This window comes from Pseudorasbora parva, chromosome 25 (genome assembly GCF_024679245.1).
Source record: "Pseudorasbora parva isolate DD20220531a chromosome 25, ASM2467924v1, whole genome shotgun sequence".
Classification (NCBI taxonomy): domain Eukaryota; kingdom Metazoa; phylum Chordata; class Actinopteri; order Cypriniformes; family Gobionidae; genus Pseudorasbora; species Pseudorasbora parva.
In genome coordinates, this window is record NC_090196.1 from 5,443,613 (window position 1) to 5,463,388 (window position 19,776).

The window sequence follows — 19,776 nt, forward strand, 5'->3', positions numbered from 1 at the left end:
TGACACCGGAAGCCAGACACATTCAATTTACAAATGGCTGTGCCACTTTAACGTTAACATAAGGCGGATGATCATTGATCATCACCATGTGTTTATTTCAGTAAAATTTCATTTTTTTATTACAGACGTATTTGATTTGGTGTTTTGATATGGAAACTCATGCATTTTATGTGATTTGTGACCAAATAAACAAACAAAAAAATTAAGTTAAATGAAATGGTGAAATTGACATGGTACAAATGACACCAGGACTAAGAGATAATAATAATATAATGATTTATTACACTCTTTGTATGAATATCATATTTGCCTAATTAATTACATTTAATTAAGTTAGATTAAGTGGTTAAATGTACGTTTTGTGTACAGTGATAATAGTAATTTGTGAATAATGACAATAATAATAATGGTTTATTACACACTGCACATAATATCATGTTTAATATATATATATATGAAGTTAAAGGAGGGGTGAAACACTGTTTCAGTCAATCTCATGTCAATCTTGAGTACCTATAGAGTAGTATTGCATCCTTCATATCTCCGAAAAGTCTTTAGTTTTATTATATTTATAAAAGAAATATAGGCTGTACCGAGTCTTTCCGGAAAAAAACGAGTGCCTGGAGGCGTGTCGTTTGGGCGAGCTAAAGAATGACGATCGCGCACAAAGCGGTGACGTCCTCAAGCGTGGAGAAACCCATCGCTATCGATCTCAGCTAATAGATATATGATCCAGAATCAAATCTGAGGCAGAAATAAATTGAACAGGAGAAACAGCAGCAGCAGGACGTCCGTCTCTGTGGTATGGACTGTATTTAGGGGCCTGTCAACATTTGTGTCTTTACTCGCAGTTTATGAGGACGTGATTCGGTTTATGGACTATTGTATGCGACTAAACCTTAGCAGTAGCAAGCAAAACGGTTTTGCACGTCAGACTAGTGTAACGTTATACAGAGAACAGCAATGGAGTAACTAGGGTTGCCACCCGTCCCTTGAAATACGGAATCGTCCCGTATTTTCAGGAAAAATGACGCGTCCCGTATCAAAGCAATACGGGACGCGATTTGTCCCGTATTTTACATAGGTCCACCCGCATTGTGTGAAGACACGTCCTATTCTGCCCCTAATTGGGTTGCTGCCGTCGTTGGTTTGTTTGATTGGTTTGTTTCAGGTTCACGGGCCGTGAATCACGGCCAATCAGAGTCAGAAGAGGTATAGGTTCTTTTCTATATGGGCAGAATCCATTAGAAACGATGGCGGAGGCAGGTCCTCCGCGTCCAGCTGTAAAAGTTTCAGAGCAGAAACGCAAGCGGATGCAGAGGTACAGACGAGAGTGGGAAGAAATAAATATTTGGCTGGAAAGTGTCCGCGGCAATGAATACCAAGCCAATTGCACAATAATTATTTGTCGGCGAGTGTTTTCAGTGGCGCACGCTGGCCCGTCAGATGTGGGACAGCACGCAACGGGAGAGCAACATTCACTAAATGCAAGAGCTCACCGAAATCAAAGCACGGTCACACAGTTCTTAACACCTCAAGCATCTCCTGAGGCAGATAGTGTAATGTTTTTTTTTTTTTTTTTATCACCTCAATTTTTTGATTGATAACGTTAGATTTCATAAATCCTGCCTATTAAGAAATAATGTTAATAATGTAGGCTACATTAATGATGTTATGGTATGATTTGTTTATTAAGGTTAAGTTGTATAGTCAGACACAAGCATTACTTTAATAAGAGATAAGATATATATATATATATAATAATCAAAATTGGACCTTTTAGGAATAAAATAAACAACTATTTGTTATGCTTAACAAATAATAATTGCATCATCCAATACTATAGAATTAACAATAGACTATATAAAAACGGAATAATACATAAATATATTTACTTAACTTACCAAAAATAAAAATGTTGTTTAGTGTTTTATTAAAATAAGAAATTATTGTAGATATTATATAATTTACCGTTATTTAGGTGTGGTTTCACTGTTTGGATGGAGTTACTGCAAACAATGACAAGTATTTTAGTCAAAATCTTTGTTCACAACACTATTAAATTACTCGAGTTAATTTGCAATTTCTTATCCTACTCCCCTCTAGGTTACAGCAGCTGAGTTTGTTTTTCATTGCCATAGCTGTGTATTACACTGAGTGCATCTGTTCACACTGATTTCAATAGCAGATATCCAATTATAATGTCCATTGGTATCAATCTTAATATATATATATATATATATATATATATATATATATATATATATATATATATATATATATATATATATATATATATATATATATATATATATATATATATATATATATACAAATTAGGTTTTAAGTTATGATATACGACCACTGCACTGGCACACCATCGGGACTGTGGTCATCGTGGCCCCGAGGGGTGTGGCCACCGGCAGGCGTCCCTTATTTTTCTGTATTGAAGGTGACAACCCTAGGAGTAACGTTAGCGCATTTGAATGACGAAGCGCGCGATCGTGTCGTTTACTGATGTTTACTCACGTGACGATAGCCAATAGCACAGACATTTGAAGCAGTTTTACTCACCGGCTGCTTCCAAAGCAGGACCGAACCTTTATCGCTGGGACCGCTCCGTCAAAAACACACTTCTTTGGTATGATTTGGTGAAGTCCTGTGACAGCAGTGACCGTGGAGATCCACTTTGCGACGCGACTGAAGCGATGTTGTGAAGCTTCCCGTCATTTCTGCGTTCAAATCGGTTCAAATGCAGCGCTGATGTCCCAGAATGCTGTGCTGAAGCGTTGAAGTCGCTCGACGTCACCCATAGGAATAAAGTGGAGCGCGGCGCGGACTATAACGACGACTGGATCTGCACCTGAGCGAGTGTTTATGGGCGTGCATTTCCTCTCTCGCTCTAGTCATGCGCGCGCGCACCCTACCGGGAGAAGAGCCCGTACGGCCCATACAAGGACCTTCCGCTCTATTAACGTCAAGCCAACCCATACTCGGAAAAAACTCTCAGAAACTTGTGAGAAACCGGAAGGAGTATTTTTGACACAGAAATACTCCATCAAACGTCCAACATTAGTTTTTGAAACTTTGTCTATGTTTAGGATGGGAATCCAAGTCTTTAACAGTGTAAAAAGCTCAGTGTGCATGAAACAGCATTTCACCCCCCCTTTAACATTTGTATATTTAATGGTAAAATGCCCGTTATAAAAATGACACCACAACTAAGTGTGTGTGTGTGTGTGTGTGTGTGTGTGTGTGTGTGTGTGTGTGTGTGTGTGTGTGTGTGTGTGTGTGTGTGTGTGTGTGTGTGTGTGTGTGTGTGTGTGTGTGTGTGTGTGTGTGTGTGTGTGTGTGTGTGTGTGTGTGTGTGTGTGTGTGTGTGTGTGTGTGTGTGTGTGTGTGTGTGTGTGTGTGTGTGTGATCAGACCAGGATCTCTCCGCTGCACTAATGATTTCTATAGCACTCCGGGTGAATAATGCTTTATCTTATCATAGTGAGATCTGTGTGAGTGGTTAGGGAACTGTAGATAGTTTAACATAGTTACAAACTGACTGCTTGCAGTGCCTTAAGCAATATAGTTGAACACAGTTATAGGATTACTGCTTTGCGCCTGGAAACATAAGCCTCTCTTAGCGGCGCACAGCTTAAGACCCCCGCGTAACTCTATTAAAGCACATAGAATTTCTCCAGACACAACCATAATCATATAACTCGGTTAAACAGCTCGCCGTTGCTTCAGACATATTCGTGACTGGATTGTTGAAAATCAGAGTTAACGTCTCGCTCTTTATTGAAACTGCAGTTTTATTAGTTTATTGTTATCAATTATTGATGATATTTAGGCACCGCGGGAGCTGCGCTGCGGATATGGCGTTATAAATGGGTTTCTGCGTCTTTTTTGGTCAACTTTCCACTCGTCAGTATTTGAGCTGACAGAATACTTGAACAAGTGTTGATGTTGAATATTTTCCAGCATGTTCTGTAATAGTGAACATGATGTGAAACATACACGCGTCTTTTGGAGCTAATATATAATTCAATAGAATAAGCGACTGGGGAGGCAGCAGTCATACATTTATATGGGGGTTAGAGAGTTCACAGATCTGATAGTGATGTAGGTTTAGCTTGTTGGGCAGAGAAGCCCTGAGGTCATGTCTGCGAGGTCATTAAAAGTCAGCAAACATTCCTGTTAAACCACAATCCAACACAGTCTGGTTATAGTCTACAAACATAAAACCACATCGGGTGAACCTCACAAATACAGCCATAAATGTCCATGTCATATTTCTCATCAAATTTAAAATAAAAAAAGTAGATTTTAATTCATTGTTCTTTTAAACCCTTGATTCTAATTGGTTGATTGCTGCAATCTAACAGGCAAATAATACACTTTATAAGGTTTGGTTCTGTTTAGCCTAAAAAAAAAAATATTCATGAAAGAAAAAAATCATTATTCATTAGATATGTCTTCTTATAAATATGACAAAACCCATTTAAATTCTGTCCACTTTACATAAACATATCTAATTTTGTCTCAACTTAATTTAATTGTGTTCAATCAACCTAATATATTTAAAACTGAAGTTTACTAATTATATTTGTGTTAAAATAACATGATATATTTGTGCTGACATAGCTAACTGGGCGGTGGATTTGCAGTTTCATGCTTTTCAAGGAATGCACTGCGTTATGAGAGTAAATTTAGGGATTGAAGTGTTATTTTATGTGTTTTTCAGTAAAGGGAAAGATGTTTTTAGTATATTTTAGTGTTTATTGTACAGTTATGTTGGACATTTAGAGGAGTTTCTTTAATTGTATGGTTGCCATTATGCAGAAGAGTGGTGCCTGTGTCATGGGCACTTTCATTGGATGGAATTCCTGCTCAATTTTTGCATTTTATTTCTAAAAATATGCTTGTTGTTACTTAAAAGTTATAAAGGTAAATTAAATTGATGAATGTGTTCACCTTACATAAACATTTATAAATTTAACATAACATTATTAAGTAAACTGCACATAAATATTATGTAACAGAGACATATTCAAATGGTTTGTATTTACTCTGTCAGCTTTGCTTGAATTTCTTTTGTTCATATAACTAATTGTTACTTGTAAAAATTGCTCAATATAGTTGTTACAGTTCAGGTGTGTAGGTCAAACTCACAAAGGCAAAGGCGAACTTGGAACAGGAAACTTTTAATTGAAATACCACAGGAACATCCGGACACACCACTTTACATGAACGACAATGGACAAACACTGAGGGGAAACTGAGAACTAAATACACAGGGCTAAACGAGGTAATTGACAGGACACAGGTGATAGACATCCTGGGGACGACCAATGAGGAAGCAGCCACTGATGGAGACCCCGGAGGAGCAGCTGGGTCGATGAGCCCACACGACACCGGAGGCCCAGGAGACCGAGGAGGAGCCACTGTGGCGAACGTCCGAGGTGGAGCCGGACAACTGCAGGACAGAGGCTGAGCCGGTGGGGCCGCGGATGAAGGCGGAGCAGAAGAAAAGGAGGAGCCAGACGAAGCCGAAGGTGGAGGAAGGACGACGACTGACCAAGGCGGAGCCGGAGAGACGAGGGAGCTGTGGAGAAGCCGTTTGGCGAAGGGTTCCCGGTGGAGCCGAGGGAGGGAGGAGCCAGGGCGTAGCCGATGTGGCGACAGGGCGCGGTGGAGTGTAGGGGGAAGAGACCAGCAGTGATGACAGGAGATCCTCTGGGCGAGACGGCACTGCTGGACAGACATCTCGAGGTGTATCCACACTGCTTGTGGGAGGAGCAGAGGGGATGACGGACAGCAGTGTGGTCGAGGCAGAAGGGTTGGTAGACAGCGACGGAGGAAGAGGGAGGGTGGGTGGGAACTCTGAGGGAACAGGAGAACCTTGGAACACTGGAGAAACAGGGGTTACTGGAGAGACAGGGGTTGTGGGAGAAATGTCAGACTACCAGTCAATTAAGTCCACCTCGAAGATGTTATGCAGTTCCTCTAGATGGCCACCAGAGGTCCACATCACATCCACCGCGGCGGGCTGATGGGTGGGGCTCCTGTCCCAACCCTCAAGCTCCACGAGGACTCCCTCCACGACGGATGATGTAGCCGGCTCGAGCACCTGGTCAGACCCTCCGGGGCGATGACTCCTCTCAACCTCTGCCTGGGTTCGGGCTCGTCGATCGCGGCAGGCCGGTCCCCATGGTCTGCGGTGGGCTCAGGCACTTCCTTCATGCCGGTCGTGGTCGGTGGTGGATAGCTGGTCTCTGGACCATCTGGCTCCTGCTCCAAGCTCCCCATTGGCTCCTCCCTCCTTCCAACCCTCATTTAGCCCTGTGTATTTAGTTCTCAGTTTCCCCTCAGTGTTGGTCTGTCGTCGTTCATGTAAAGTGGTGTGTCTGGATTTTCCGGTGGTATTTCAATCAAAAGTTTCCTTTTCCAAGTTCGCCTTTGCCTTTGTGACCTACACACCTGAACTGTAACAATAGTTGTGTGAAACCACTTGACGCATCTTTTTCAAGTAAAATTCAGCAAGTCATTTTTTCGTGTAGTTTTATTGTGTTTTAGAGTACGTTTACACGACAAGTGTTCCTTTGTGTATTTCCCGTAAAACAATAACGATTTGTCAAAAACGATCCAATTACATGGATCCACAGAAAATTCTGCATTACTCATGCCAGCCATTGTCACTTTGTAAAGAAACACTACATACCTATAGAGTGAACATTTAATACACATGCGCATGACGTCACCGTTTTCACGAATGTTTTTGTAGGTTACACAGACACGATATTGGTATTGTTTTCAAAACCCGTTTTCCAAAATGTACATTTTCAGGCCCCAAAAAAACTGCTGTTTAAATAAATGGCCAAAATGTATAAACAAGTTTCTAAGTCAGGGGTCTCCAACCTTTTTTCATTTGAGAGCTACTTTTTAAAAATGAAAGTCGTCGAGAGCTACTCATGTTATACAATACTTAAAACTCTTAAATAATGCATCATAATTCTCATATTAACTACTATCCGAATTGTTTTTTACCTGAAAGTGTGTAGTAGAAGTTCCAGTAGTCGGTACCAACACCATAAACATTTTACGGTACTCATTATTTTGGTACCACAGCAAAAAAAAAAATTTTTTTTTTAAATCAATTAAATTTAATAAGTTTATTATTTACAATGATAATTATTATAAGTAAATGATACATAAACATTTAAAGGTTATATGCTGTTTAAAAGTAACTTTTATTATGACGGGTTGCCGTGAAGACCTTTGGGTGTCTGTGTTCATATGACAGTTTTGAAACATTCATAAATGAAACATTAAATTCTCATGAAGTGACAGTTTATGCCGTCTGTGTGTCCTCATATAGTGGCACACGGCAGAGACACGCGAGTCTCAAGCGTGCTTGTGTGTGTGCGTGTGTGTGTGCGCACGCCCATCTGCGGCCGTTATTCACACAGAGATGCAGAATTTGCAGGAGCAATATTTAAATAGTAAATTGCAGTTTAATATTCACAGACACTTGTAGGCTATATATTCGGCTACAGTCTTGAGTCCTGCGCTTGGATTAACACGGAAGCTGCGTGTACCGAATATACTCTGGAGTCGGTACCACCAGTAATACAGAAATGCTGGTATCGTCATATTTTTAAAATTTCACTACCAACATGGTACTAAACCAGGGGTTTTCAAACTTGATGATGCCAAGGACCCCCAAATATGATGAACTTTTATGGGGGACCCCTATAAATCCATCTATATATTTTTATATGAAAAAAAAAATATTTAAAATGATAGATAGATCCGGTTGTTAAGGTTGACGTCACACGTCAGCGCTTCCGGGTCCAAGCGCTCTATCTTATACCACAAGAAAAACTTCAAACGGTGCTAATATACACACACAATGTGATGTAATACTACAAAAAAAAGTTATAATCATAACATTTTCCGCCATATCAAAATTCCAGATGGCCAGACAGTGATTCATCTTTTTTACACGGTTAAAATATGAATGTCCGTAACGCTGTGAGCACAGAGACTGTTGTGTAGACTGTAAGTATTTTAAATGTTAAACTTTTTTAAACGTTTGATGTTTAATATGAATAAATAGCGCTCATAAACGGGTGTTGATGACATTCTCAAGAGAAACGAGTTGGCTTGAACCCGGAAACGGCGTTCCTTACGTCACGACTTAACAAGCGGATAGTAAGTGGGTAATATTTTAAATACAACATTGTTTCCAAATTTAAATTGGCTATACCTAATGTTGGACATATAAACCTGAAGAAGAACATGTCTTGTATAAGCAACTTTCACAATAAATGCATGCAAGCAGCTCACATACTGCCTTAAGAAAACTGCCTTACAACCCCAGCGAGCATAAAAAATGGACTATAGTGTGAAAAACTCACTGGCAAGATACAAAGCAAACATTCAATTCTGAAAAGTATGCATATGGCAAACATGGAGAGAAACATTTAGAAATTAAACATTTGATAGTTCAGTAGACTTTATCCATTTTTGCTTTGTCCTTTAATTATCTGACATTTTTCTGGGGACCCCTTAGAACCTTCTGGAGGACCCCTGGGGGTCCCCGGACCCCAGTTTGAAAACCCCTGTACTAAACTACCTGTACTTGTAACAACCCTACATTTGCATGTTTACATTTACATTTGTTCATAAATAAAAAATTCTAAGTCAGATAAAATTAGCTCACTCGATTAGATGCAAAATACGTCTTGGCGAGCTACCTCCAATCAGGCCACGAGCTACTGGTAGCTCGCGAGCGACGTGTTGGAGACCCCTGTTCTAAGTTAACTGGTCTGGAGCTCATGGTGCTGCACTGAGGGCGTGTCCGAATCCACTTTTTCTAGTTTAATGACGGAAATAAAAAAAACGGTCAGTGCGCCCGGCGCATGGACCAAAAGGGTTGGCCCTAGTCTGTTAATAAGTCATGGGTGTGTTTTGGGCATAACGTGCAATAAACCAATCAGAATCTAATCTCCCTTTCCCTTTAAAAGCCATTTGCGCTCGCACCATGGTGGATTCACTTTTTACGTGGAGGAATTTGTGAGTTGAAAAACAATGCTTCTCCTGAGAGAAAAACCTTTTGGTTTTTTATATTTAAAGGTGTGTGTGTGTTGCTGTGCTTATATGTAATAAGCAGAGTGTACACTCGTTGTGCTCCTGCTTATAGGCACTTACACGCACACACTTTAAATAACACAAAAATACTGCGCTATTGACTTTAGAGCAGATTTATGTTATGCTGTCGGTTTCAGCTCCTCAAAATATCAACACACCAACAATGCTCCTGAACACACCTGGTTTTCAGACCAGCACACCCATGGTGAACAGATGCGCCAGTGCATTAAACGTGGAGCTGGGCGAGAAAATAATAACTGCTTCGGTTTGAGACTAGCAAAAAACACTTTTTTAGCAAAAACACAGCTCCTGGCGTCACATTGTTCCCGGTGTATGATAGAGCCTATAGTTTGGCCCGATTCAAGGCTTGTCATAAACTACTCCTTTTTTTTGCAAAAAATCCTTCACTGTGTGGTGTCCTTGCGATTATTTTACTGCTCGTGACTGCGCCGAAGCCCGCACGACTCCAAACATGTTGAACATTTTCCGACTCTTTATCGGCTGCCTCTGACGTGATACCCGCGATAGCCAATGAGAGCAAGCAAGCTTCACCAACCGGATGTTTTGGCTTCTATAGCTGAAACTTGACAGCCACAAACATGCCACGAAAGTGGAGTATTGCGAAAGATCACTCATATTCTTTTTTCTCCTTTTAACGAAAACTCACGCCAAGAGAAGCGGCCGACGACGTTAATTATCCTCCATTTGTTTTTTCTTCTCAAGTCATGATTTTTTTGATGTTACTAGATGTTACTAATCGACAGCTGTGTGGTCTCGCGGTCCGGGCGACTCTAGTGTGTGTACATTAGGAGGATTATAATGCTAAAAATGAGTTGAAACTGCCCTTATGTCTGTTGTCTCCCACAGTAAAAAATTTTTTTGAGATTTTGGATTTAAATTAAAGACGTCTTCAATGAATCTCCTTGATCATGTTTACTGACCATCCATGACAATCTGTGACAAGTACATCAACCATACTAAAATAACACTGTTCTCACAACCTCTTTTGTTCCCAGTGATTCAGATCATTTACACCCAAATCAATATTTCATATCCATTAAATTCCTAAGGAACCATGAAATAAGCGTAATAATGTATGGTCAGCCGTATAATGTAATCAGTTTGTAATTAGTGCTTGATTATCCCTTTCATATTTTGCAAAGAAAAAATAAAACCTGTTTTAAGATATATATATATATATATATATATATATATATATATATATATATATATATATATATATATATTCATTCATTTATTTTCTTTGCATTACATTACATTATTTTTATGATGATTAAGCACATTTAAATCTCTCAATTTTCATCAGTATATTTTAGAACAAGAAGAAAAAAATTTCTCTACCACAATAGTATTTAATTGTGGAGTACAGATGTAGTTTACAATTTAAATAATATTTAAATGGAATTTAATTTATGGTGTTATTATAAAAATAAAAATAAAGTTCATTTTAGATTATTCATTAAGCTCGCATTACAGTCATGAGATTTTATGCTTTATTAAAAATGCACAAAAAAAAGTATGTATGTACAAAGTGAAATCTGACCCAAACATTTCTTCATGAGAATCACACTATTGTGGGACAACTAAATCGATATTTACTGTTATAAATACTCAGCATCATTATATTTTAAAGTCTAATCAACGTTTTATATAAAAGCAAAATATGCAGGTTTAAATGCCGTTAACAAAGCTTAATCGACTAAAAAGAGCCGGTCAAAGAAACTTGTCATTCACACACATTCATTTGTCAGGCAAAGCACTGATCTCTAAAGCTGCATCTCCAGCAATAGAATATGTTATTTATGAAAAGGACCTTGGTTTTAAAAAGGCATAACAGGCTGTTGACACTCTACATAAAAATGGGAAATGTTGACCTTTACCGCTATCGCCCCGTTTCTGCCCTATTCTCGCTTTCCCTCTCTTTATGTTGCCTGGCCTCCTTTCAAATGCACAATCCTCACCTCTTCTTTTCACTGTTATCTCAAATAATTACCCCTCCATTTCTCCCAGAATCCCTGGAGGCCCTGAGCTGCTCAAAAGGCCACTCAGTGTGTCCAGGCAAGAAGGGATTGAGATCAGCGCTCAGTCGCTCAGTATTCAGCCTTTAATTAACCACAGCGGTATTCCAGCAGGCCCCAGACCAGCCCGAGTCCATATGGCTGCTACAAGGCCAGTGTGATTATCACTGTGTGCTACAGAGCGAGAGAGAGAGAGAGAGAAAGAGGATGAGATGATTGAAACGAGAGTGGTTGGCCGTATTATTTTTAACGACTCTCCGATGGCAGAGATGACGGTGCATTTGTTATTTTTAAGCAGCAGTACCCTAACCTTGACCTCCCGCCCACACACTCACACCTCTGTTTATGTGTTATAAAAAGTCATTAATGAGAGTTTTTGTGTGTTACGAGTAAGAGAGAAGAAAAACATAATAATATTTTATTCATAGGTTCACAAAACAGTCAGCATTGACAGTGAGACAACAACATTTACGTCAAGTCAGCTTTGTATAGCGCATTATACAATACAGATTTTTTTTCAAAGCAGCTTCACTGTAATAAACAGGAAAGTAACAATCGTTAGCTATGTTTCCATTTAAAGTTAAAGCTAATTTAATTTGAATAATGCATAAGCAGTGTTTCAATCCCATGTGTTCAAGAGTCACTTCCTGGGCAACTGGCGCAAAATGTCTGTAATAAAAATTGATGCAAAAGTCGCTGCAATCGGGCTCTTTTTTTCCTCCATCATAAACGGTAGATGAAACGCAAGACGCGCATTTTGTTTGGATGCTGGTGTTTGGAAACACAGTCGTGTGAGAAGTTTCTGGAAGAAATTAAACCAAATCATTGGGTAAAGTTACTTCAAAAATGAATGTATTACAATATTGCGTTACTCCCTTAAAAAGTAACTAATTGTGTTACTTAGTTACTTTTTAATAAGCATAATGCGTGTTACATTACTTTTGCGTTGGATTTTCTCACCTGAGCTGGACTCCTTGTTTTTTTTTATAACAAAACATAACCAACATTTAAATAATGAGGCTAAAGGAAATGCTAAATCACACATGTACAGTAGAGGGCGCAGCTCTAACATAACCTAAAGTCATTTTTGCTAATGGTTAAACTGAATTATCGTAGGTCAACAGCAAGACATTGGTCAATAAAGTGAGATTAAATGCATCAAATATTTGCATAAAATTAGTTTTATTTAACATATTTAACTATTGGATATTTGCTTAGTATTGTAAATACTACAATATTGTAAATACTACAATCTCATGAAATGGCATATGTATGACATGCCAATTCATTCGTATGCCATTTTGGCACGCTATCAAGATGCATAATTGCTTTTTAGCGTGTTTATCTACGCCGTTTTATTCTATCCCCCTACACTGCCCCTACCCCTAAACTTATCCAACACACACACTCACACACAGCCCCTAAACCTACCAATCACAAGAAACATTCTGCATTTTTACATTTTCAAAAAAACATTATTTAGTATGTTTATAAATCCATTTACCTTGTGGACACACACTAAAATGTGTGTTATTTTGGCAAGGATGCCTGCTAAAATTCACACTCATGGGTCTATATATCACATATTAGTCGCTTCAACCTGCGGACATAGAAAACAACCCGCGGAGGAAAAAAACGCGGACTTGGCAACACAGTGCAGTTGAGCTCTGTTGACATTTGAAAATGTGTCGCTCCGTTGCTCTGATTGGTTGTAGTTCTATCCAATTGATGTCTTTCCTGGTTCGGTTGAAACACGCCCCATAATCACATCCCAATGGAGCAGTTTCAGACTCATATTCTGACTAGAATTGAGTATGACCACGTCAGGCTACAGCACGAGTGTCCAAACACCGAAAATCGTATTTCGCTCTCTGCCGGGAATCCGCTTCAGGGAGCGAAAAACGAGATTCAGTTAATACCCGAGATCAGCCTCGAGAGGCTGATTCCCTTAGTAGATTATCTCGGCGCATGGAAATGCCTTTCGAATATATCCACATAAGATAGATTTAAAAATAACACCACAATAGATTTAAAAGACGACTATTTTCATTTCTCCATCTTCCTTGCCACAAGAAGTTTCTGAGGTTCGCTTTCGGGGGCGAAGCGTACCAATATCGAGTGCTTCCCTTCGGTCTAGCTCTTTCCCCTCGCACATTCACCAAATGCATGAATGCAGCTCTGGCTCCACTGAGACTTCAGGGAATCCGTGTACTAAATTATATCGACGACTGGCTAATATTTTGTCTCAGTCGTTCGAGATGGCAGTTCAACATCGAGATGTTGTTCTAGCACATATTCAATGCTTGGGGCTGAGACTCAACACGAAAAAGAGCGTGTTGACGCCAGCCCAGAAGACGAGTTTTCTGGGAATAATATGGGATACAGTTTCGATGCGGGCGCAACTGTCCCCCGCACGAATCAATACCGTTCTGGCGATAGTCTCGAAGATAAAGCTGGGCCAAAGCATCACTGTAAACACTTCCAGATAGTGTTGGGGCAGCAGCGTCCAACGTCATTCCGTTCGGCCTGCTACATATGAGGGCCCTACAGTGGTGGCTGGAAACCAAAGGGTTTTCCCCCAGAGGGAACCCATTCCATATGATCAGAGTCACGCGCAAATGCCTTCGGGCTCTAGTTATATGGAAGAAAGTGCCAAGGGCCAGTGTTGGGAGCATCATGTTGCCGGAAAACCGTTTCAACAGATGCCTCCCTCACTGGTTGGGGCGCGGTCATGGAAGGCCGCTTTGTGAGGGGTCCATGGGAGGACCGTCATTCGACCTGGCACATAAGTTGCCTAGAAATGATGGCGGTCTACAGAGCTCTCAGGAGTTTCTTCCCGGAACTTCGGGACACCACGTTCTGGTCCATTCGGACAATATGGCAGTCGTGGTGTACCTAAACCACCAGGGGAGGTTGAGATCGCGGCCACTATGCAAACTGGCGCATCTCATTCTTCACTGGTCACAAGAGAAACTGTTATCCCTCAGGGCAATGTATATCCCGGGGATACAGAATCAGGGGGCAGACATACTGTCAAGGCAGGGGCTGAGGCCCGGAGAATGGCGGCTCCACCCGGAGGTGGTGGAGTCGATATGCAAGAGGTTCGGCCCAGTGGAAATGGATTTGTTCGCGTCTCGAGAGACGTCCCACTGCCCACTGTGGTTCTCCCTCACGCATCCAGCTCCGCTGGGGTTGGATGCCATGGTACAGACGTGGCCGAGGCTGCGTCTGTACGCATTTCCCCCTATCGCTCTGCTCCCAGGGGTCCTGAAGAGAGTTTGGCAACAAGGAGTCAGTCTCCTTCTGGTGACTCCTCGTTGGCCGACTCGAGTATGGTTCTCGGACATAATAGCTCTGCTGGTGGTTCTCCCATGGCAGGTCCCTCTGAGGAGGGATCTCCTATCGCAGGCAGGGGGCACAATATTTAACCCCCAGGGGGCCAGGCACCGAGAGGATGGATTACCAGCAGATGTTATAGTGACGCTTCTTAGCTCTAGGGCCCCGTCTACAAGGTGATTGTACAGCCTCAAGTGGAATGTCTTCATCACTTGGTGTAAAGAACGTGAGGTGGACCCAATTAACTGCTTAGTGGCTTCAGTGTTGGAGTTCCTCCAAAATCGTTTCTCTGCAGGGCTTACCCCGTCCACACTTCAAACCACTGGAGTCAGCGGAACCCAAGAATCTGACACTTAAAGTGGCGTTCCTCCTAGCCATCACTTCTCTTAGGAGAGTGGGGGATCTTCAAGCCTTGGCCATTACACCAACCTGATTGGAGTTTGCCCCTGGAGGAGTAAAAGCCGTACTGCACCCTAGACCAGGCTATGTGCCGAAGGTCCCGTCCAGTGTGGTCAGGTCCTTGGTTCTTCAGGCATTTCATCCCCCGCCCCACGCGACGGCGGAAGAAGGGAGACTGTTCCTCTTGTGCCCGGTTCGGGCCTTGAGGGTTTATCTGGAAAGGTCAGCTCAGTGGAGGAAATCAGACCAGCTGTTAGTGTGTTTTGGCTCATCCAAGAAAGGGTTGCCTGCATCAACCCCTACTATTAGTAATTGGATTGTGCAGGCTATAGCTTTGGCATATCAGGTGCACAATCTGACTTCACCTATAGCCCTGAGAGCCCATTCTACCAGGGGCATAGCCTCCTCGGTGGCCCTCAGATTCCGGACTCCCTATGCAGGACATCTGTGAAGCGGCCGGTCGGGCTACTCAGCACACTTTTATAAGATTTTACAGCTTACACCTCCCTGCGACACCCGGTGGCAGGGTACTCCAGTCCTAATTGTGCCTGGTCTCCAGTTTCACAATAGGGCAGGCGTATCCTTGGTGTGGCCTAGTGGGTACTCGTTCCCCAAATTTGTCGTTTCGACGCAGTGCGAAGTTCCCTTGATATAGGGAACGTCTCGGGTTATGTATATAACCCTTGTTCCCTGAGAGGGTGAAAGTTTTCTATGGGTGAAAGATCTGGAGTGCAGGCTGGCCATTTCAGTACCCAGATCCTTCTACGCAGCCATGATGTTGTAATTGATGCAGTATGTGGTCTGGCATTGTCATGTTGGAAAATGCAAGGTCTTCTCTGAAAGAGACGACGTCTGGATAGGAGCATATGTTGTTCTAAAAATTGGATATACCTTTCAGCATTGATCGTGCCTTTCCAGATGTGTAAGCTGCCCATGCCACACACACTCATGCAACCCATACCATCAGAGACGCTGCAGCTTCTGAACTGAGCGCTGATAACTACTTGGGTTGTCCTTGTCCTCTATAGTTCGGGTGGCATGGCGTCCCAGTTTTCCAAAAAAAAATTCAAATTTTGATTTGTCTGACCACAGAACAGTTTTCCACTTTGCCACAGTCCATTTTAAATGACCCTTGGCCCAGAGAAAACACCTGTGCTTCTGGATCATGTTTAGATATGGCTTCTTTTTTGACCTATAGAGGTTTAGCCGGTAACAGAGAATGGCCCGGTGGATTGTGTTCACCGACAATGTTTTCAGGAAGTATTCCTGAGCCCATGTTGTGACTTCCATTACAGTAGCATTCCTGTGTGTGATGCAGTGCCGTCTAAGGGCCTGAAGATCACGGGCATCCAGTATGGTTTTCCGGCCTTGACCCTTACGCACAGAGATTGTTCCAGATTCTCTGAAACTTTGGATAATTTTATGCACTGTAGATGATAATAACTTTGCAATTTTTTCTCTGAGAAACTTCTGATGTTGCTCCACTATTTTTCACCGCAGCATTGGGGGAATTGGTGATCCTCTGCCCATCTTGACTTCTGAGAGACACTGCCACTCTGAGAGGCTCTTTTTATACACAATCATGTTGCCAATTATCCTAATAAGTCTATCTAGTGGGTTTTTGTATGCAATATCCAAAAATGCACGTGGATGGAAACATACTGTACCTATCGATGCAAACTTCATAATTTTAGACCAATTCAAATTGCAATGCGATCTCATGACAATATGTGTGTATTTTAATGAAAACTGTAGTTCTATCACACATACATTTATTTACGTTTTCATACACACTGAAGCATATAATACTGACGTATTGAAAGCACTAAAACATATATTTCCATATTGACTGCATAAAAACGTGAATTATTTATGTATGAACAACTTTCCTGATGTACAAATTTGTAATTATTCCTATTTATGATGAATTTTAAAATTGTGGCTCTATTGTTTTGACTATTGTATTCAATTGTCATTGACATGTTTCAGTCACATTTATTAAATCGTTTACTGATCATGCTTAATATAAAATAATAACATTTCACTCTGTTCGTGACTTCTGCTGCAAGCTCATTTCGGAGGATTACAATAAGACTACACTTTAATGTGTTTCCTGCAAGCATTATGGGAATATCATGTAGAGGCCAATGCACTGAGCAATATATGTTGCAGCGCAGTCTTGAATTAAACGTCCCCATCTGACTAACAGGGAACCGTATGGGAACGTTCTCTTAATGTCCCAAATGTCTTTGTAACGTTGCTGTGTGACCGAGTAACCAAAATGTAACATTCCCCTAAAGTCATATTGGGAAAGTTTTTATATGACCAATAGAAGACCATGTTATGTGTCCATAAAATAACCAATATGGAACATCCCCCTAAAGTCATATGAGGAACTGAAGCATTTTCATAACCAAAGAGGACTTTTTAGCAACGTCCCTAATGTTTTCTAAAGATTCAGGATTTTTGTCACTTTTAGAGAAGTCTTTAATGACTGTGTGTGTTTGTGTGTGTGTGTGTGTGTGTGTGTGTATTTATGGAAGTCCATCACAGTGTAACAGGTATTATGCTGACATGGTGTGAAAAGAGTTATTAATAACACCAAGGATTTATAATGTTTATTTTGAAAGTGTTGCTGTACGTCTTTTTCTCTCTTCAGATGCCAGAGACAGTATAAGGGACTATCATGGGAAGATGGCAGCTCATTACTGGAATGGCAGCAAGGATCTGTTTACAGAATACAGATCTCCTTCTGGCACGTACAAGTTCTAGTTACTATTCAATGTATCAGATCTGCAGATTTAATGTATGTTTATAAAAATGACTAACAAAATGGTTAAGTGTATTCTGTCAACATTGTTCTGCTGCTCTGTTGGTTGTTTGAGATTATTGACAGCTGTTTTCCTCCACTCAGTTGGCAGTTGGTCGAAGGGGAGGCGGGTCCAGTGCTACACACAGCTGTCTGCCCTCCTGTCCCGCTCTCATAGTAACAGGAACATCAGTGAAGAGGCGTCCGGCCGTCCACTAGAGCTCATTCCCTTAAACCGTTCATCCTCATCCTGTTAATCACATCCCACATTAACAACTGCTCACTGTTTGTGTGTCATATTTATCTTACATAATTTGATATGACCTCTTACAATATTGAATAAAAGAAGAAAATGTAGCTGTTCAAAGGAACATAAATTTGCTGTCATCATTTACTCACCATTATGTCACTCACCTATAGGGTGAATTCAGGTTGATTGGGGCACTTTGTCCTCAGAGTTGATGTGTTTAAGCAGGAGAAATGGGCAAGCGTAAGGATTTGAGCGAGTTTGACCAGGGCCAAATTGTGACGGCTAGACGACTGGGTCAGAGCATCTCCAAAACTGCAGCTCTTGTGGGCTGTTCCCGGTCTGCAGTGGTCAGTATCTATCAAAAGTGCTCCAAGGAAGGAACAGTGGAGAACCGGCCACAGGGTCATGGGCGGCCAAGGCTCATTGATGCACGTGGGGAGCGAAGGCTGGCCCGTGTGGTCCGATCAAACAGACGAGCTACTGGAGCTCAAACTGCTCCAGAAGTTAATGCTGGTTCTGATAGAAAGCTGTCAGAATACACAGAGCATCTCAGTTTGTTGTGTATGGGGCGGCATAGCCGAAGACCAGTCAGGGCGCCCATGCTGACCCCTGACCCCGCCGAAAGCACCAAAAGTGGCCCATGAGCATCAGAACTGGACTACGGAGCAATGGAAGAAGTTGGCCTGGTCTGATGAATCACGTTTTCTTTTACATCATGTGGATGGCCGGGGGTGTGTGTGTCGCTTATCTGGGGAACACATGGCCCCAGGATGCACTATGGGAAGAAGGCGAGCCGGCGGAGGCAGTGTGATGCTTTGGGCAATGTTCTGCTGGGAAACCTTGGGTCCTCCATCCAAGTGGAAGTTACTTTGACACACCACCTACCTAAGCGCTGTTGAGACCATGTCTTTCATGGAAATGTATTCCCTGGTGGCTGTGGCTCTTTCAGCAGGATAATGCTCCTGATTATTTTCCTGCAATATTTCATGGTTTGAGTTTGAGGAGAACGAGTTTAAGGTGTTGACTTGGCCTCCAAATTCCCCAGATCTCAATCCAATCGAGCGTCTGTGAGATGTGCTGAACAAACAGGTCGGATCCATGGAGGCACCACCTTGCAATTTACAGGACTTAAAGAATCTGCTGCTAACATCTTGGTGGCAGATACCACAGAACACCTTCAGGGGTCTTCAGTTGAGTCCATGCCTCGACGGGTCAAGGCTTTGGCAGCAAAAGGGGGACCATCACAATATTAGGAAGGTGGTCATTGGTATATATAAATATAAATATATAAATATACCACCTATCCCACCATTGTTGATAAATGTATTTCGGCTTGACACAGCCTTCTTCACGATGTTAATACCTGACATACAAGGTTCAATACAAATGACATTAAACATATTTTAAAATAATGTAGCAACATAAAAATGCTTGTCAGTACATTCGGCACTACTCTTTATGTCAAAGACAACAGAAGTAATTATGAAATTCCATACAAAGTCCTTCTTAAGTGTGTCAAAGTAAAGTCTTACATTAGATTAAAAATCTAATCTTAAATTAAAACATTAGCACCCTACCACATTTTCGATCATTTTCTTCCATATGATTTAAAAAGGTATTTGGATTGGCTTCTAACACTTTAACAAACTAATCAGGTATGCGGAGAATCATAACATTACAAACTTTATGAGTAAAAGAACTACAATCCCATAAAGCATTGTGAACAGCATAATAAAAAACAACAGAGAAATCTAAAACTGTTCATTAAAAAAAAAAGATAAATATTTATATAAAAAC

At 41.3% G+C, this 19,776-nt stretch overlaps 1 protein-coding gene across 3 annotated transcripts in view; it reads left to right on the forward strand.

Moving 5' to 3' along the window:
• The window catches only part of LOC137065097 (ankyrin repeat domain-containing protein SOWAHA), a 179,935-nt gene extending 161,714 nt beyond the window's left edge, over window positions 1-18,221 (forward strand). For all 3 annotated transcript variants that reach the window (XM_067436662.1, XM_067436663.1, XM_067436664.1), the window contains 2 exons: window positions 17,580-17,675; window positions 17,835-18,221. In XM_067436662.1, the coding sequence (XP_067292763.1) occupies window positions 17,580-17,675; window positions 17,835-17,986 (248 nt within the window). In that variant the 3' untranslated portion in view covers window positions 17,987-18,221. The remainder of the gene's footprint in view (window positions 1-17,579; window positions 17,676-17,834) is intronic.
• The last annotated feature ends 1,555 nt before the right edge of the window (window positions 18,222-19,776 follow it).